At 49.5% G+C, this 16,623-nt stretch overlaps 1 protein-coding gene across 1 annotated transcript; it reads left to right on the top strand.

Annotated features, from left to right (window-relative positions):
• Positions 1–3,196: 3,196 nt before the first annotated feature.
• LOC147111525 (uncharacterized) lies at positions 3,197–14,068 on the top strand. Its single transcript, XM_085999874.1, has 4 exons — positions 3,197–3,235; positions 8,467–8,650; positions 8,810–9,313; positions 14,052–14,068. The coding sequence occupies exons 1-4, from the start codon at positions 3,197–3,199 to the stop codon at positions 14,066–14,068; spliced, it is 744 nt and encodes a 247-aa protein (XP_085856000.1).
• The last annotated feature ends 2,555 nt before the right edge of the window (positions 14,069–16,623 follow it).

Below are 16,623 nucleotides of genomic sequence, written 5' to 3'. Positions count from 1 at the left end.
CCGCCACCGATGACATCATCGGTGTGCGCAGCACCCCATTCGCGCCCCGATCGCGATATTTGGTAGCGAACGCAACTGTAGCGCCGTTCGCTACCCGCGCCCGGTTCACGGGGCCTCGCTGCGCCGGCAGAGGTGCAAGTTAAGCTGGAGGTGCGGGGCGGCCGCCTGCCAGCACCTCCGTCCCCGGCCTCCTGGCAACCGCCCCCCCCCCCCGCGGCATTGCTGGCTGTTTCCCGAGAGCCCGGCACTTCTCCTTGGTGCCGGGCTCTTATGCCGGCACTCGCAATCGGGGCTCGTGCTGTTGCAGGCCCCTCCCCTTAACAGTGGGAGGAAGGCCTGCAGTACCGCAGCGTGCCATGCCGCAGCGTGTGGCGCTGCGGCACGTAGCACTGTGAAATTCACTTTCAGCGCCCTAAGAGGGGCACGGAGCACCTGGAGCCACGGCCCATCTCCCTCTAGGGGCACTTCAACTGAATTTGCGGCGATCGCTAATGCGGCGATCGTGGCGCAAATTCCAGCGCCCAGGCGAACTTTGCGCCGCTTGGGCACCTCAGGCCAATTTCTAGGCCTATGTCTCTCTGTCTGTCACTCTGTCTCTCTGTCTGTCTCTGTCTGTTTGTCCGGCTATAGAATCAAAAGTTATAGAGCGTACCTACACATATGTTATATCAAAAGAAAGCTTATCATTAGGAGACTCTCGTAGGCGTATTTACTTTTTCGTCACACAAAAATTGTTTGGACAATATACAAAGGTTCAAAAATCCTACCTGGCATTAGCGTTGACTGACGTGCTGCTTCACCAATCCTACAGTTCACTCACCTGATGGTTGACCAATCAGTGCGTCACGGGCGGGTCCTAATCCTCCAGTCTCCCTAAACTTCGCCGCCATTTTTTCCATCCCCACAGGGACAGCAGCACCAAAACAAACCCCCACATTCGGCTCCCGATTCCGCTCCCGCCCTGCCGGAGTGGCAGGTAAGTTGGGCTCACTCGGGCCGTGCCTCGCAACCGCTCGGCCCGACACACACAGCGGTCGGGGGAGCGGCAGCAGTTGGCCGTCAGCCGCGCAATCTGCAGGGGAGCTCAGCTCGGGTCCGTCTCAGCCCAACAGCCCGGCCGCGCCTCAACCGGTAGGCCCCGCACGGCCACTATCACAACGGCACCGGGCCTCAGGCGCTAGGCGGGGAGGGAGGGGAGGGAGGGAGAGGACAGCACAGGGAGACGAGGAGAGGGACAGAGAAGGGGCACAGACAGGGGCACGGAGACCGCGCGGCCCAAAATTGCCCTGGCAACGCCAGGCTCCCCTGCTAGTGCTTAATATAAACCATAGTACAAATCACAAAATTTGCCATTATTTAGCACCAATTCCCTGCTTCTTTTCATTGCAATGGAACAAATAATATTTTATCACAATGAAAGAAGGTGTGGATCAAACAAGTTAAAGAATCAAAATTGTTTTAGGGAATCATTTAATTTAATGAATAACAAATGAATACTCAAAGTTTCAATACTAAAATGTTAAATTAATAAATCTCAAAAAGAATGCTGTTCTGAAGTCTGTACTGTTTTGCTAATAGTTTTATTTGATAGTGTACTTAGAGAGGATTGGTGATGACAATCTCCATTTGTCAGTCATTAAATTTAATAGCTTAGAAGAAAATTAAGCTAGTACCATAGTGAAAACTTACTTTTGTTCTATAATCATGGGATCATAGAATTCTGCAGTAATTCGATTTGCATACCATGAGAAAGCAATTACAGATGACAACCCTGTAGAGAATAGATTTGCATTAGTCCAAGCTGAATAATGAATTATAGAACTGTAAATTCCTTATACAAGAAGTTAAATTTATGTCATAGGTAGCCCATTCATATAATAGCTTGAAGTGAACATAGATTAAACTGATAAAGGTAGTGAAATATTGGCCCGGTTTTTGCGGTCAACGGCGCAAGAATGTGCCCACAGACTTTCTGTGGGCTTTTACACTGCGATTTGCAATAATTAGAAAGCTGAAACAGTGCAATCCCTGACCCCAGGGGGAATTCGATCCCGTGGGGGAGTTTCTATGGGGGTGCTGATGGTGGGGGAGCTTGGGGGCCAGGAGAAAGCAATCCTGCTCCTTGCAGCCCATATGGAGTGCTCCCTGAGGTTGTTCACACCTTGCTGCAGCTGTCGGGAATCCTGAGGCCCGGGAAACCTGGCCAGCCACAGTTAAAACTACACAGCAGGTTAAATCCGAGGCTTCCAGTCTCTTTATCATATTTAAAGTGCCAACCACCTCCTGGGAGCTGGTTGGCTGCCATTGTCCTGCTTGAGTAAAAGTCAAACCTCGGCGGGTTGGAGCCGGTTCCAGACATGCTTCCAATTTTTCCTCATTTAACCCCACCCGCACCCACTCTCACCGGCTCACCTATGTTAAAATTCCCCCACAGAGTCTAAACCAGGAAGTGTAAGTTAGAACATTTAATTCAATGGGAAAATCATGTACAGAAAGCGAAATAGAGGGAAAGAAAGATGGGATTAAGAGAGAGATAAAAGAGACAGAAAGAAAAAGTAAAAAATAAATTTACATTTTTTATATTTTTTAAATCTCCAACAATAATAAAAATCTGAAGAAATCATACTCTACACCAGTCAAAGTAAATTTTCAATGCCAGAGAGGTTATTTGCAGCAATTAAGACTTACCACGCCGTTAAAAATTCACTTACACTTGAATGGACAAGCCCTAATTTTCCAGCGTGTTTAGTGAGTATTTCGTGGGTAAGTACCCCAACTTCATGCCTTTCCACGTATGTAAATGCAGTCTCTTGGTGTGATACTGTTAGAGCAAAGCTTGTGGAGGAGCAGGGTAACTCGGACAGCAACATCCTGATTTCCGCGTTTAACTGCGCATGTGCAAATGCCGGAAGTTGCTGTCCAATAATAAACCATTATTCTTACCACAACATCCGGGCCAATATTACAGATTACCTATGAGCAGTTACAGATTTTTGTCTTTGTCTTCTGGGTGTAAATTGATAGAAGGGAATCGGGCTGGGCTCCATTACAGGTGTGCAATCCTACCTGCCCCATTTTCTTCACTGTGCACTGCACATGCAATGCTTTACATCTAGGCAGCAAAGATAAAAATCTACCCATTGTACAAGAACTAAAGTAGAAAACCAACAGGGAACCTAAATTTCATGCAGACCCCATGTTTGCAATCAACTTGGTTTGCTGTGAAGCAATCAAAGTAAAAATATTTTAATTTCTAATTGTAATAGTTTAGAAAGTAATTGTTTGTGATCTAAGGTAAGTGGAAATCTTGGAGTGTTTAATATTATATTAAATGTAATGGTGCTCTCAGCTGTTGTCAAGGAGACTGCTGTCATGTTTAATAACACCTGGCGTGCAAGTTAAAGACAAAATGGAGATTGGCTAACAGTCAATGCACCATAATGGATGTTGGGATTTGGTTGTCCAGGAAACAACCATACGACCTGGAGAGCCTTGCTGATAGAGGACATACTCGCAAAACTTTATAGCATGATGCCATGCATTGTCATTTGTAAACAGTTATGAATAAGATATATATATAAGAGGTACTATAGTCGTTATGTTACTGGACTAGTAATCCCTAACACAGACCTTCCCTTTTGTTGTTTCACCCCTCCCCACTTCCCCTGCCTCTGCACTTGCTTAAACCTGTTGTATCTGTAACTTTTTTCAGTTCTGACGAAAGGTCATCGACCTGAAACATTAACTCTGTTTCTCCCTCCACAGATGCTGCCTGACCAGCTGAGTATTTCCAGCATTTTCTGTTTTTATTTCAGATTTCCAGCATCCACAGTTCTTTGCTTTTGTATTAGTAATCCAGGGGCCTGGACTAATAATCCAGCGAATGTGAGTTCAAATTCCACCATAGCAGTTTGAGAATTTGTATTCAGTTTTAAAAAGTTTGGAAATAAACAGCTGCTATCAATAAAAGTGACCATGAAACTTTTGGATTGTCATCGAAATCCAACTCGCCTTGCTCCTCCTTATCTCTGTCACCTCCACCAGCCGTTCGACCCTCCAAGATCTCTGTGGTGCACCAATTCTGGCCTCTAGCGCAATTCCAATTTTAGTCGCTCCACCATTGGCTGCTGTGCCTTCAGCTGCCTGGGCCCTAGGCCCTGGCTTTCTCTCCTTAAGCCTCTCCGCTTCTCTACCTCTCTTTCCTCCTTTAAGAGGTTCCTTAAAACCTACCTCTTTGACCAAGCTTTTGGTCACCTGTCCTAATTTCTCCTTATGTGGCTCAATGTCAAATTTTGTTTGAAAGCACAGCTGTGAAGCAGCTTGGAACATTTTACTACATTAAAGGTGTAGTGTATGTACCCGTCTACCTTTAAGGGAACTATTGAATGCAACCGTTCACCTTTAAGAGAACTACTTTAGGTGTGGCACTATTTGTTTGGCTTCTGTATACTGTAATACCGATAGTGACCACACCAGTATATAAGTGTTGTGGCAGGATTGCTGGGGCAGATTCGCCCGGACCTTCGAATAGTAAAGACCTGTTTGTTTGTTACTTCTGAAGTCTGTGTATTTATTAACTGCACAACCCACAGGCTTTACAGTGGCGACGAGTCCGATCGTACCCTGCGGCAAGACTACCAAAGCAATGAAGAGCGTCGAAGAGAGGCAACCGCCCTCGTCGTGCTGCTGAAAGAAAACACGAGGCTGCAGCAGGAGGAAGGAGGAAGACTTTAGCAATAAAAGCTTCCATCTGCAACAGGCACTGACTACCCTTCTACCACGGTGCGGAGTGAGCCGATCAGCTGGAAACAAGGCGGCCACGGAGACTGTGAGTAGGGGAAGGTGCAGAGAATATCCGGAGGATAAGGGCTGTGCACTCGACCACGGTCGAGGGGGAACCGAGCCGGTCAGAAAGTCGGGTCCAACGGCGTCGTGAGACAGTCGGACCTCGATCGGCGGGAAAACCGGGCAGCGACCGCAGCCACGAAGCGCTGAGACTGTGAGTAGGCGCGGGAAGAGAAACCCAGCCGCAGCCGGGGAGGGAAACACCGGTCTGCGAGAGGGCTGGGAGGCGAACAGGAACCGTGCGGGTGGGAGAGAGAGACAGAGCCGAGCAAGGGGAGAGAGACTGCGCGAGAGCCAGTCCAGCGGCTGAGCTGTCCTCCACCAGCGGGGTACCCAGAGCCGGTAGAACCGAACGTGCGGGAGAGGGAGAGACAGAGCCGAGCAAGGGGAGAGAGACTGTGCGAGAGCCAGTCCAGCGGCTGAACTGTTCTCCACCAACGGGGTACCCAGGGCCGGTAGCACCGAACGTGTGGGTGAGAGAGCGACAGAGCCGGGTACGGAGAGAGAGACTGCGCGAGAGCCAGTCCAGCGGCTGAACTGTCCTCCGTTAACGGGGTGTACCCAGCGCCGGTAGAGCCGTGCGGGCGGGAGGAAAAGACATAGCCGAGTAAGGGGAGCTGTGCGGAAGCCAGCCAGCGGCTGAACCTGTCCGCTGTGGGGGAAGCGTACCCCTTCCACCGGGAAGAAACGCGGGAAGCCGCCATTAGGCGGAGAAGACGCCAGAAGCGGGAAACCGCCATTGAAGTGGGCGGGGCGAGAAAGGAAGAGCGGGAAACCGCCGATTTCGCGGGAAAACCGCCATCTTAGAAACAAACAAATAAATAAGAATACTTAAAGAAATACTGGTGCTGCTCCCAAGGGAAGAAAGATGCCTAAGCGAGGGAATATTAACGACTTTAATTCTGAAATAGAAGACTGGGCCACGTACGTGGAACGCATAGAGATCTATTGCGAAGCCAACAAAATAGAGGAAGACGACAAGGCGATAACATTGCTAAACTCGATGGGGGCAAAAACATACGGGCTCTTGAAGCATCTAATAGCACCAAATAAACCAGCGGATCAGACATTCGAAGAGATTGTGGCTGTGCTGAAGGACCACTTGAACCCCACACCGTTGATGCTGGCTGAACGATTCAAATTCTACGCAAGAACGCAGAGGAAAGACGAAAGCAATGCGGAATACTTGGTCGAACTGCGTAGGCTAGCGAAATACTGCCAGTTCGGAGGGAATCTGACAGAAGCGCTGCGGGACAAGTTCGTATGCGGATTGTCCAAAGAAGGGACGCAGAAGCGACTACTGGAAGAGAACGACCTCACACTGGACAGGGCTGTCCTTATAGCTGCATCGCACGAAGCCGCAGCGAAAGGAACGGCGGAAATGCAACTAAAGGCGGCGGCACTCGGGGTGGACCAAATTACTTCAAGCACAACAAAATGCTACCGTTGTGGGAAGACAACGCATGATCAGAATCAATGCTGGTTTAAGAACCAAGAGTGTAGGAAATGTGGCAAACTGGGTCACATCGCGAAGGTATGCCGGTCCGGAAAAAAGACCAACAATCAAAGGAAGCCACCCCAAGAAAAGTACAACAAGGTACACAAGGTGGCTGAGAAGAGTTCAGATGAACAGAATTCAGACTCAGACCCAAACAACCAGGAGCTGGGTAGTCTGAGAATCCACAATGTGGGTAAAGAAACGGATCTACAGACCATCTGGGTCATACTAAAAATAGCTGGAGTCCAAGTAAGAATGGAGCTGGACACTGGATCAGCTCTATCAGTCATCAACCGAAGGGACTACCACCGGCTATTCTCTCACATACCTTTAAGAAATACCAAGTTCGTATTACAGACATACACGGGGCATAACGTATACCCCGTGGGGAAAATAAGAGTCAAGGTGAGAGATAGGGGTAAAGAACACCCAAGAATGAACTTGTACGTATTACCTGAGGGAGGACCACCGCTTCTAGGACGGGAGTGGATTAAGAAAATAGACATGGAAGGGCATTACCTAAAAGCCATGATGAGGGAGGACTCGGTGCAAGCTATTAGCTCAGATTCTGAAATGGATGATGATAAGACCAATTCGAATATGGAAGACAAGGCAAAAAGGGACTTGCCGATGATGGGGAAGAAAACGAAGACATGCAGAAGGACTTATGTTACCAAGAAGAATAAAGCTGCAGAGCAGAACTCCAGGTTGACAGAGAATTCTGAGCCTGTTCAAGCAAAGGATTCATCCACGACGGAAGAACACCGAGTTCGGACTCAAACTTATGTCAAAGTACGACAACAATTAGAACAGTTGAGTGACCGTCTCGTACAAGAGATGAAAAATATGGAAAAGTTCTGGGACACCGAATGGGAGAACCTGGAAAGACAACAGAGACAGCTAGCTCAAGCAGAGAGCGACCATAGAGCCATCGTGGCCAAATACCAATCACATTCCCCTGATGCTGTTCAGGAACTAGAATATTTACAGAACGAACCAAAGGAAGAGGAATCTTCAGGAAGCCAGGATTTTATCCCAGTTCTTCTCTACGACTCCTTACAAGCAGAGTGTGAGAAGTTGAAAGAACAGTATGAACAGGCTCAGGCTACAATTCTGGAGGGGGTTAACTCGGCAACCTCCGAAAAGCTAGTTTCAGTAGAAGCATATGAACAACTAAAGGTTGAACATGAGCAAGAAGTCCAAAGGCTGCAGGAAATTCTTGATGAGCTCAAGGCCAAGACAGACTCATCGGTAGAAGTTCCATCCATAGATGAGAAATTAGAGGGGAAAAACATGGCAGAGCACGAAAGACAGGGGCCTAGAAATTCAGTTTGCACAGTTTTGGGGCGCTAAAGTCGGGCGTTCGGTAAATTTAGCGCCCGCCGGAAACTGCAGGCAACCGCGCCGAAATTCAGTGGATTTGGCCAAGAGTTTTGGCGAGCGCTGAAACCGGCGTTGCAATGCTCGGTTCCGGCGCTAAACCGGCGCTGCGGCCTGATAACGCCGATGCCGGGCGCAGCGCAGGTGCGGTCATGTGTTGCTTGACAGCAGACACCCTGACGCCGGCCTGCTCTTAAAGGGGGAAGGGTCAACTTTGACTGCTGCCACGCCCTGCACACTGGAGCCCTGCTGCTAGGCCTCAACAGTGCTGGTGGGACAAAATAGCGCCAGGACAGATGGAGATGGCCCGTGAAAGAGCCCAGCGCTTCTCAGACCATGCACTGAGGGTGCTGATTGATGCTGTCCAGGAGAGAAGACCCATCTTGTGCCCGGACAATGGCAGAAAGGCTCCCAGGAGAGAGTTCAGGAAAGCCTGGAGGAGCATCGCACGCAGGGTCTCCTCAAACTCGGATGTGCCCAGGACTGCGGACCAGTGCCGCAAAAAGTTCAATGACCTCTGTCGGCTGGTGAAGGTGAGTACCCTTTCCACTGTCCTCCTCATCCTTGCATGTGAGCCTCACACTATGGGCAAAGGGACCTCAAAGGCATAATGGGCAGCCCTCCTCACGCAGCAATGCCACTGGCATGATCATCAACAGCACTTTCTGCACTGACCACACTGGCCAGGCTATTCCACCATGGGAGGCAGTACACACAGCAACAGGGCACCACACTGTACTTAGAGTCCGTCCTTTCTCTTGCAGGCCAAGCTGGCAAGAAATGCGCGCAGCCGGGTGGAGACCGGTGGTGGACGGCCCCACTACCAGGCTCTAAGTGCTCTGGAGGAGAGCGTCGCTGGACTCCTGCGTCCCCGGGTGACTGGCCCTGTAGCCATCGGGGATGCGGACCCTGTGCTGGGAGCCACTGGTAAGGAGATGACCGCTTGCAGCTCTCTCATTGCCCTAGTGCTTCCGATCTAAATCCTTTCCCACTGACGGACAAATGCGCATAATGCCACCGCTCAGGCGTCCCTCGCTGACGCCCTGTCCTCACTTTAAAGCTACTCTTGTGCCTTCCTGCTTTCAGCTGCTGAGGAGGAGGTGGTCCCTGAGGCGCCGGGTGCCAGGCCCTTGGAGGAGGAGGATGTCCAGGACGAGGAGGAAGCTGGCCCATCGGGTGAGCCCTCAGCCATGCCAGGGGATGGCAATGAAGGGGGGACGTCTGGCATGCAGGAGAGCCAGGGGGAGGTGTTGCAGGGGAGGGCAGATCCTGCTTGCAGTGGGGTCCAGGCAGGCGGCAGGGGTCGGCCAGCTCGGCCGGCTTCTCCCCAGCTGCAGAGTCCTCTCTCCAGTCCGGAGAGTGGCCTCGGCCAGGAGGTACGCCTCCTGCAAGAGATCTCGGTGGCGTCTGACCGGCGCCACCATGAGTTTATGGGGGTTGTGCAGCAGATGCCGCACGCCATCGAGTCCCTGGCTCAGAGTGTGGCAGCATTCAGGCAATCACAGGCCAGGGGGGTGGAGCAACTGGCCGCAGCGCACGCCAGGGGGGTCGAACTACTCGCGGCACTGCAGGAGGAGAGTCGCCAGAGAGGTGGTTCCTTCGACACACTGTCACAGCAGCTGGAGGCACATACCCGGGCAGTGCGGTCACTGACTTCTGCCACACTCGCTTTGACGCAGAGGCGTCGCACCCGCACCCGCCGCCCTGCTGCAACACAGCGGGCTGGCCTCCAGCACATAGCTGCGCCAGCTGAACTGCCAGGCCGGACGACTGCCACTGTGTCTGCTGAGCCTCGCGCGCCTGGCAGCAGCCAGCTTGCCCCCCTTGGAGCATCCGACACTGCCACTCCCCCAGCCAGGGTGCGAGGAGCTGCTGCTGCCACTGATGCTGGCCAGCCACAGCCGAACCAGTCAGCAGCCGGCCCCTCCCGGGACGTGCGTCGTGTTGGCCGACCCCCAAGGGCATCTGTCGCGACGCATGGGGGCCCTCATGAGCCTTCCCCCAGCCTTGAGGCCGCCACAGGGCCCACGTTGAGGTGGAGCAGCAGGCCGGGCAGGGGCCGGGGAAGGCTCTCTAAGGACTCGCCCTCTCGGCACAGCCGCTAGAGTGTGGTCTCTGCGGCATTGTATATATGGGGGGGATTGTGTTTTGGGGGCTGATTTTTGTGGATGGCCGAAATTGAAGGCATTTTTTGTTTTTATGGGGGTCTTTCTGTTGGCGAGGGGGGCCCTTTTTTTGTTACGGCCAATGTTGAAGGCCATGTGGATGGCCAACTTTTGTTAGTCCTCCCCAGGTTGGGGGAGTGACATATGTTTGTGACTGTTTTTTGGGTGTGTTCTGTGTTTTTGAGTTTCATGTGGGAAGGGGCCTCAGTTTGTTAAATAAAGGTTTTTATTTATTCAGCTTGTCCAGGTGTCATGTTTCAAGTGTTTGCTGCGTTAACCGGCTGACGGCTTCCGGAGCGGCTGCCTTCAGGTGCGCTCATTCCCACAGGCCATTCCCTCACAGCGGGCCTAGAAGTGTCGAGCAATAAGCCCCCGGCGTACGGCCCTTGGGCCTTCTGGCCCCCTCCTGGCCTGCTCCTCCTCCTCCTCCCCCTCCTCCTCCTGATGGTCCTCCTGCTCGTCCTCCTCAGGTGGTGGTGCAATGTCAGGTGGCAGTGCCTGCGTCCGGCGGATAGCCAGGTTGTGCAGCATGCAGCACACGACGACGAACTGGGACACTCTATCCGGCGAATACTGTAGAGAGCCGACGGAGTGATCCAGGCAGCGGAAGCATTGCTTGAGGACGCCTATGGTTTGCTCTATGACGTTCCTTGTTGCTTGATGGCTTTCGTTGTATGAGTCCTCCGCTGGGGTCCTGGGCGCGCGGAGCGGGGTCATGAGCCATGTGCACAAAGGGTAGCCCTTGTCCCCGATAAGCCATCCCCTTGGTGGAGGCTGTGCCTGGAACATGTCAGCCACAGTAGTCTGGCGCAGGATAAAAGCATCGTGGCTGCTTCCTGGGAAGCGGGCATTTACAGCTAGGATGCGCTGCCTGTGGTCACACACCAGCTGCACATTGAGGGAATGGTAGCCCTTGCGGTTGCGGTAAACCTCGGGATTGTCTATAGGTGCCCGCATAGCCACATGCGTGCAGTCAATGGCGCCCTGCACCATGGGGAAGCCCACGATCCTGCCAAATCCCACTGCACGCTGCTGCTGCCTCTGTTGGGTCATGGGGAAGGAGATGAACTGGTGTCTCCTCGCGAACAGTGCATCGGTGACCTGCCGGATGCAGCGATGTGCGGCGAACTGGGAGATGTTCGCGATGTCCCCAGCAGCGGCTTGGAACGAGCCGCTTGCATAAAAGCTGAGAGCCACCGTGACCTTCACTTCCACCGAGAGAGACGTCCTGGACATGAGCTGTGGCTGCAAATCTGCGTGAAGCAGCTGGCAGATCTCTCCAACCACCTCCCTTCTGAAGCGCAGCCTCTTTACACAAAGTGCCGCAGACATGGTGACATAGGACACCTGCTGCCGGTATTGCCTGGGTGCGTAAGGCCTACGTTGGCGATGCCTGATGGCCCTCCTGTGTCTACGCATGGCTGCCCGTCTCTCACAGCGTCTGCGAGCCCTCCGCACATAATGCTGCAACTCAATGTTGGCCCCCCATGCAGCCCCCATAATCAAGGTCGCAACAGTGAAACAGCAAGAGTCAAATGTCAAAGCACTGGCCAGAAGCCAAAAAGACCTCTCCTATCTTGTCCCAAATCTGGAATCTCTGTCCCTTGGTCTCTGTGTAGAAATCCAAAGCAGTGAAGTCATTGCAGCAAAATGGCTGGGCTTTATAGGTCAGTGGAGGTGCCCTTTAATTTGCGCTGCCCGAGGCCCACAGGGCCTCTGCAACGTTCCATTTTACAATTCCTAATAGCGCCACGCCCACATTGGGCGGGCGCCACTCAATTTCCGGTTTGGGGCGCTAAAACAGCGTTGCGCGAGGATATGACGTCATAAGCTGCGCGCGCACCCGAGCGGGCGCTAACACTTTGCGCCGGCGCTAAATCTCAAATGAATTTGGGCGTCGGCGCAGATCGGTCTGCATTCCGGCGCTAAGGCTTTATCGACGGAAATATAGCCCTTTTTTGGCGTTAGCGCCTGGCGCAGCCAACTGAATTTCTAGGCCAGGATGTCCAAGAACTCATAACAACATTGAAGGACACCCAAGACAAATATGAGGCGGCAATGACCGAGGTTCAACAACTTGAAGAACAGATTCAACTGGGAATCCTTTCAGTGGAAGAAAAGGAAACTGTAAGAAACTCAGAGACTGTAAGAATGGTCCCTGAACATGAACTAGAGAGCATCAGGGCGCAACTTTTCCGAGCGCTGAAAGCCAAAGTTCAAGAGGAACAGAAGGTGGAAGTATTGGAGGAAAAGGTGGATGAAATGGAGAAGACTCTGATCCACCGTGTTCCCAGGGAAGAGTTAACGGTCAGCCAACTCCTTCATATGCTGAAGGACAAGACTCTGCAAGGGGGACAATCTGAACACGAGCTTCAATCTTCAGGGGGAACGAGTTCGGAGCTCTCAAAAGTCACGGAGATAGCTGAGGTGGCAACACAAATTGTACAAGGATGCCAAAAGTACGTTGAATCACGTCAAGGTGAACAGAAGAATGTGGAAACCGTTACTTCAGTAGAAGGATTAAATAGCCTGATAACGCAATTCCCGATGGAAGGGAAGGTATTGAACTCACAAATGAGGTCCATCGTGAAGGAATGGCAGATAACCCAGGAAGAGCGGGATGAACATGAATGCATGAAGAAGTCTTTTCAAGAAAGATGTCTAGGGAAGGAACCACCGTCAGCTAACGTCCAGACGGGTGAGGAGGAAGAAGAAGGCTCTCTCGCTGGCCTAACTCAGGACGAACCCGAATATTACCATGACCTGTTGAGTGACACTGAATATTACGAGGATGTGGTCTGCCCAGCTTGTGATGAAAACTCCCGAAGTGCTGAAATCCGGATGAAGCACTTAAGGTCTAAGGAACATAGAGAGTTGGTGGCGCTACAGCTGGCAGCCGAGAAAGGAGCTCCGAGAGTTTCAAAAAGGCAGAAAAGAAAAAGAAGAAGCAGAAGATAATAACTGTCTAAAATATTAGCACTTCTACCATCTCAGGCGGGACACTACAAGAAGAGCTAAATTAGTTGAAAAACTGGAAAATGTCAAGACAGCCAGTTGGTTGTAAAAGTCCGCACTGCTGGTTCAACAGGACGAAAGTTCAAGCTGTTACGTCAAGAAAAAGGCTATGGAGGAGTCACTCTAGTCATGTGAACCGGCTACACCAAAGAGATGTTGTTTGGATCGAGTCAAGATCAGAGACTGACTCTATGAACTGTTTCCGCAGAGACTGAACCTGTGAACTGTTCCCACCAAGATTATATCTGTAAATTGTTTTATATGACATTGACTCCACCGAGATTATATCTGTAATTTGTTTTATAGGAAGTTGAAGTTATGTATGTTTAACGGGGACTCTGTAAGTAATAAGCTAAAAAAGGAGGATTGTAGTGTATGTACCCGTCTACCTTTAAGGGAACTATTGAATGCAACCGTTCACCTTTAAGAGAACTACTTTAGGTGTGGCACTATTTGTTTGGCTTCTGTATACTGTAATACCGATAGTGACCACACCAGTATATAAGTGTTGTGGCAGGATTGCTGGGGCAGATTCGCCCGGACCTTCGAATAGTAAAGACCTGTTTGTTTGTTACTTCTGAAGCCTGTGTATTTATTAACTGCACAACCCACAGACTTTACAAAAGGCACTATATAAATTGAAGTTGTTATTGTGTCATTAATGTCCTTTACTGCAGGAAGGTGGAGTTGAGGTAAACGATCAGCCATGACCTTATTGAATAGTGGATCAGGCTCGAAGGGCTGAATGGCCTACGCCTGCTCCTATTTCTTATTTTCTTAAGTTCTTAGGAAACCTGCCACCCTTACTCTGTCTGGCTTATATGTGACTCCAGTGCCACATCAACACATGTTAACAACCCTCTGAAGTGGCATAACAAGCCATTCAATGTATCAAACCGCTACAAAGAATACTACAGCGGTTCAAGAAGTCCTACCACCACCTTCTCAAAGGCAACTAGGGATTGACAATAAATGCTGGCCTTGCCATCGAAGCCCACATTCTGAGAATGAATTTTTAAAAATGCAGTTTGAGAGTGCATAATGTATGGTTCTGCACAGGATTGTGTATTGATGAATGATTGGCAGCACAGTATGGGCCTTATTTTGTTATAAGCCAAGTGAATAACTTGGTTCCTTCGCCTTTTTAGAATTGCATCCTGAGTAAAACGTGCAGTGAAAACCAGCCGAGGACTGTATAGACCCCTCTTACACACTTGTGATCCTCCTTACCAGAAAGAATGAATAGCATTCCTGCGCAAAAGGTAATTTTTCCTTTAATCCTTTCTGAACCTCCAATTTTTGTGCACTTCATCCCCACCAGTGAAAGTATGCAACCAAAAAATCCCAGACAAACAGCAGCAATCATGAGACCTCTGCAGACCTGAATATAAGCTGGATAAGAAAGAAACCAAACATTAGCAAATTCTGAGCATTCACTAAGATATTAGATTTTTGTTATTTATTGCATTAAAATTAGTATTTACAACAAATTTATGATAACGTGAAACGCTTTTTCTCTTATGTGCAATGACAAATCATATTTTTAATTGAGATACTTGTGTGAAGTGCCAAGACCCACAGTGCATAAGAACATACGAACATAAGAACATAAGAAGTAAGAGCAGGAGTAGGCCATACGGCCCCTCGGGCCTGCTCCGCCATTCAATAGAATCATGGCTGATCCGAATCTAGACTCACATCCACTTCCCTGCCCTCTCCCCATAACCCCTAATTCCTTTATCTGCTAGGAAACTGTCTATCTCCATTTTAAATTTATTTAATGTTGCAGCTTCCACAGCTCTCTGGGGTAGCAAATTCCATAGATTTACTACCCTCTGAGTGAAGAAGTTTCTCCTCATCTCAGTTTTGAAAGGGCAGCCCCTTATTCTAAGATTATGCCCCCTAGTTCTAGTCTCACCCATCAGTGGAAACATCCTCACCGCATCCACCCGATCAAGCCCCCTCCATCTTATATATTTCGATAAGATCGCCTCTCATTCTTCTGAACTCCAATGAGTAGAGTCCCAACCTACTCAACCTGTCAACCCCCTCATCTCCGGAATCAACCGAGTGAACCTTCTCTGAACCGCCTCGAGAGCAAGTATATCTTTTCTTAAATATGGAAACCAAAACTGCATGCAGTATTCCAGGTGAGGCCTCACCAATACCCTGTATAACTGCAGCAAGACTTCCCTGTTTTTATACTCCATCCCCCTTGCAATAAAAGCCAAGATTCCATTGGCCTTCCTGATCACCTGCTGCACCTGCATACTAACTTTTTGTGTTTCATGCACCAGGACCCCCAGGTCCCTTTGTACTGTAGCACTTTGCAGTTTCTCTCCATTCAGATAATAACTTGTTCTTTGATTTTTTCTGCCAAAGCATAACCTCACACTTTCCAACATTATATTGCATCTGCCAAATCTCTGCCCACTCACTTAGCCTGTCTATGTCCTTTAGCAGGTTTTTTATGTCCTCCTCACTCACTGCTTTCCCTCCCATCTTTGTATCGTCGGCAAACTTGGATATGTTGCACTCAGTCCCTTCCTCCAAATCGTAATATAGATTGTAAAGAGTTGGGGTCCCAGCACTGACCCCTGCGGAACACCACTGGTTACTGATTGCCAGCCCGAGAATGAACCATTTATCCCAACTCTTTGTTTTCTGTTAGATAGCCAATCTTCCACCCATGCCAGTATATTACCCCCAATCCTGTGATTTTTTATCTTGATCAGTAATCTTTTGTGTGGAACCTTGTCAAATGCCTTTTGGAAGTCCAAATACACTACATCCACTGGTTCCCCTTTATCCATCCTGTATGTTACGTCCTCAAAGTATTCGAGCAAATTTGTCAAACATGACTTCCCCTTCATAAAACCATGCTGACTCTGTCCTATTAAATTATGTTGATCCAAATGCTGTTACTATTTCCTTAATAATGGACTCCAACATTTTGCCAACCACAGATGTTAGGCTAACTGGTCTATAGTTTCCGGCTTTTTGTCTACTTCCCTTCTTAAATAAGGGTGTTACATTAGCAGTTTTCCAATCTGCCGGGACCTTTCCTGAGTCCAGGGAGTTTTGGAAAATAATCACCAATGCATCCACAATCCCTACCGCCACTTCTCTCAAGACCCTAGGATGTAGGCCATCAGGTCCGGGGGATTTATCCGCCTTAAGTCCCATTATTTTACCGAGTACCATCTCCTTAGTGATTTTAATCGTGTTTAGCTCCTCCCCCCCCCATTGCCCCCTGTTTGTCCAGTGTTGGGATATTTTTAGTGTCCTCTACTGTAAAGACTGATACAAAATATTTGTTCAGCGTCTTTGCCATCTCCATGTTCCCCACCACTAGTTTCCCAGTCCCATCCTCTAAGGGACCAACGTTCACTTTAGCCACCCTTTTTCTTTTTATATAGCTGTAGAAACTCTTGCTATCTGTTTTTATATTTTTTGCTAGTTTACTTTCATAATCTATCTTCCCTTTCTTAATTAATCTTTTAGTTATTGTTTGCTGGCTTTTAAATGCTTCCCAATCTTCTATCCTCCCACTAGATTTGGCTACTTTATATGCCCTTGTTTTCAGTCGTGCAGGTGCCACAGTGGCTGAACACAGTAGGAGAGAAGAATATTAGATCAAGAAATAGTGACTACATAATACCAAACTTGGATTTTAAAAGCCTGTAGATTGTAGGAGTAATGAAAGACTAAGGGAAGGAA

Source organism: Somniosus microcephalus, chromosome 10 (genome assembly GCF_052327205.1).
Source record: "Somniosus microcephalus isolate GS21.2 chromosome 10, FLI_Smic_1.0, whole genome shotgun sequence".
NCBI lineage: Eukaryota > Metazoa > Chordata > Chondrichthyes > Squaliformes > Somniosidae > Somniosus > Somniosus microcephalus.
The sequence above is the reverse complement of the archived record's forward strand: the minus strand, read 5'-3'. Positions and strand labels throughout refer to the sequence as shown.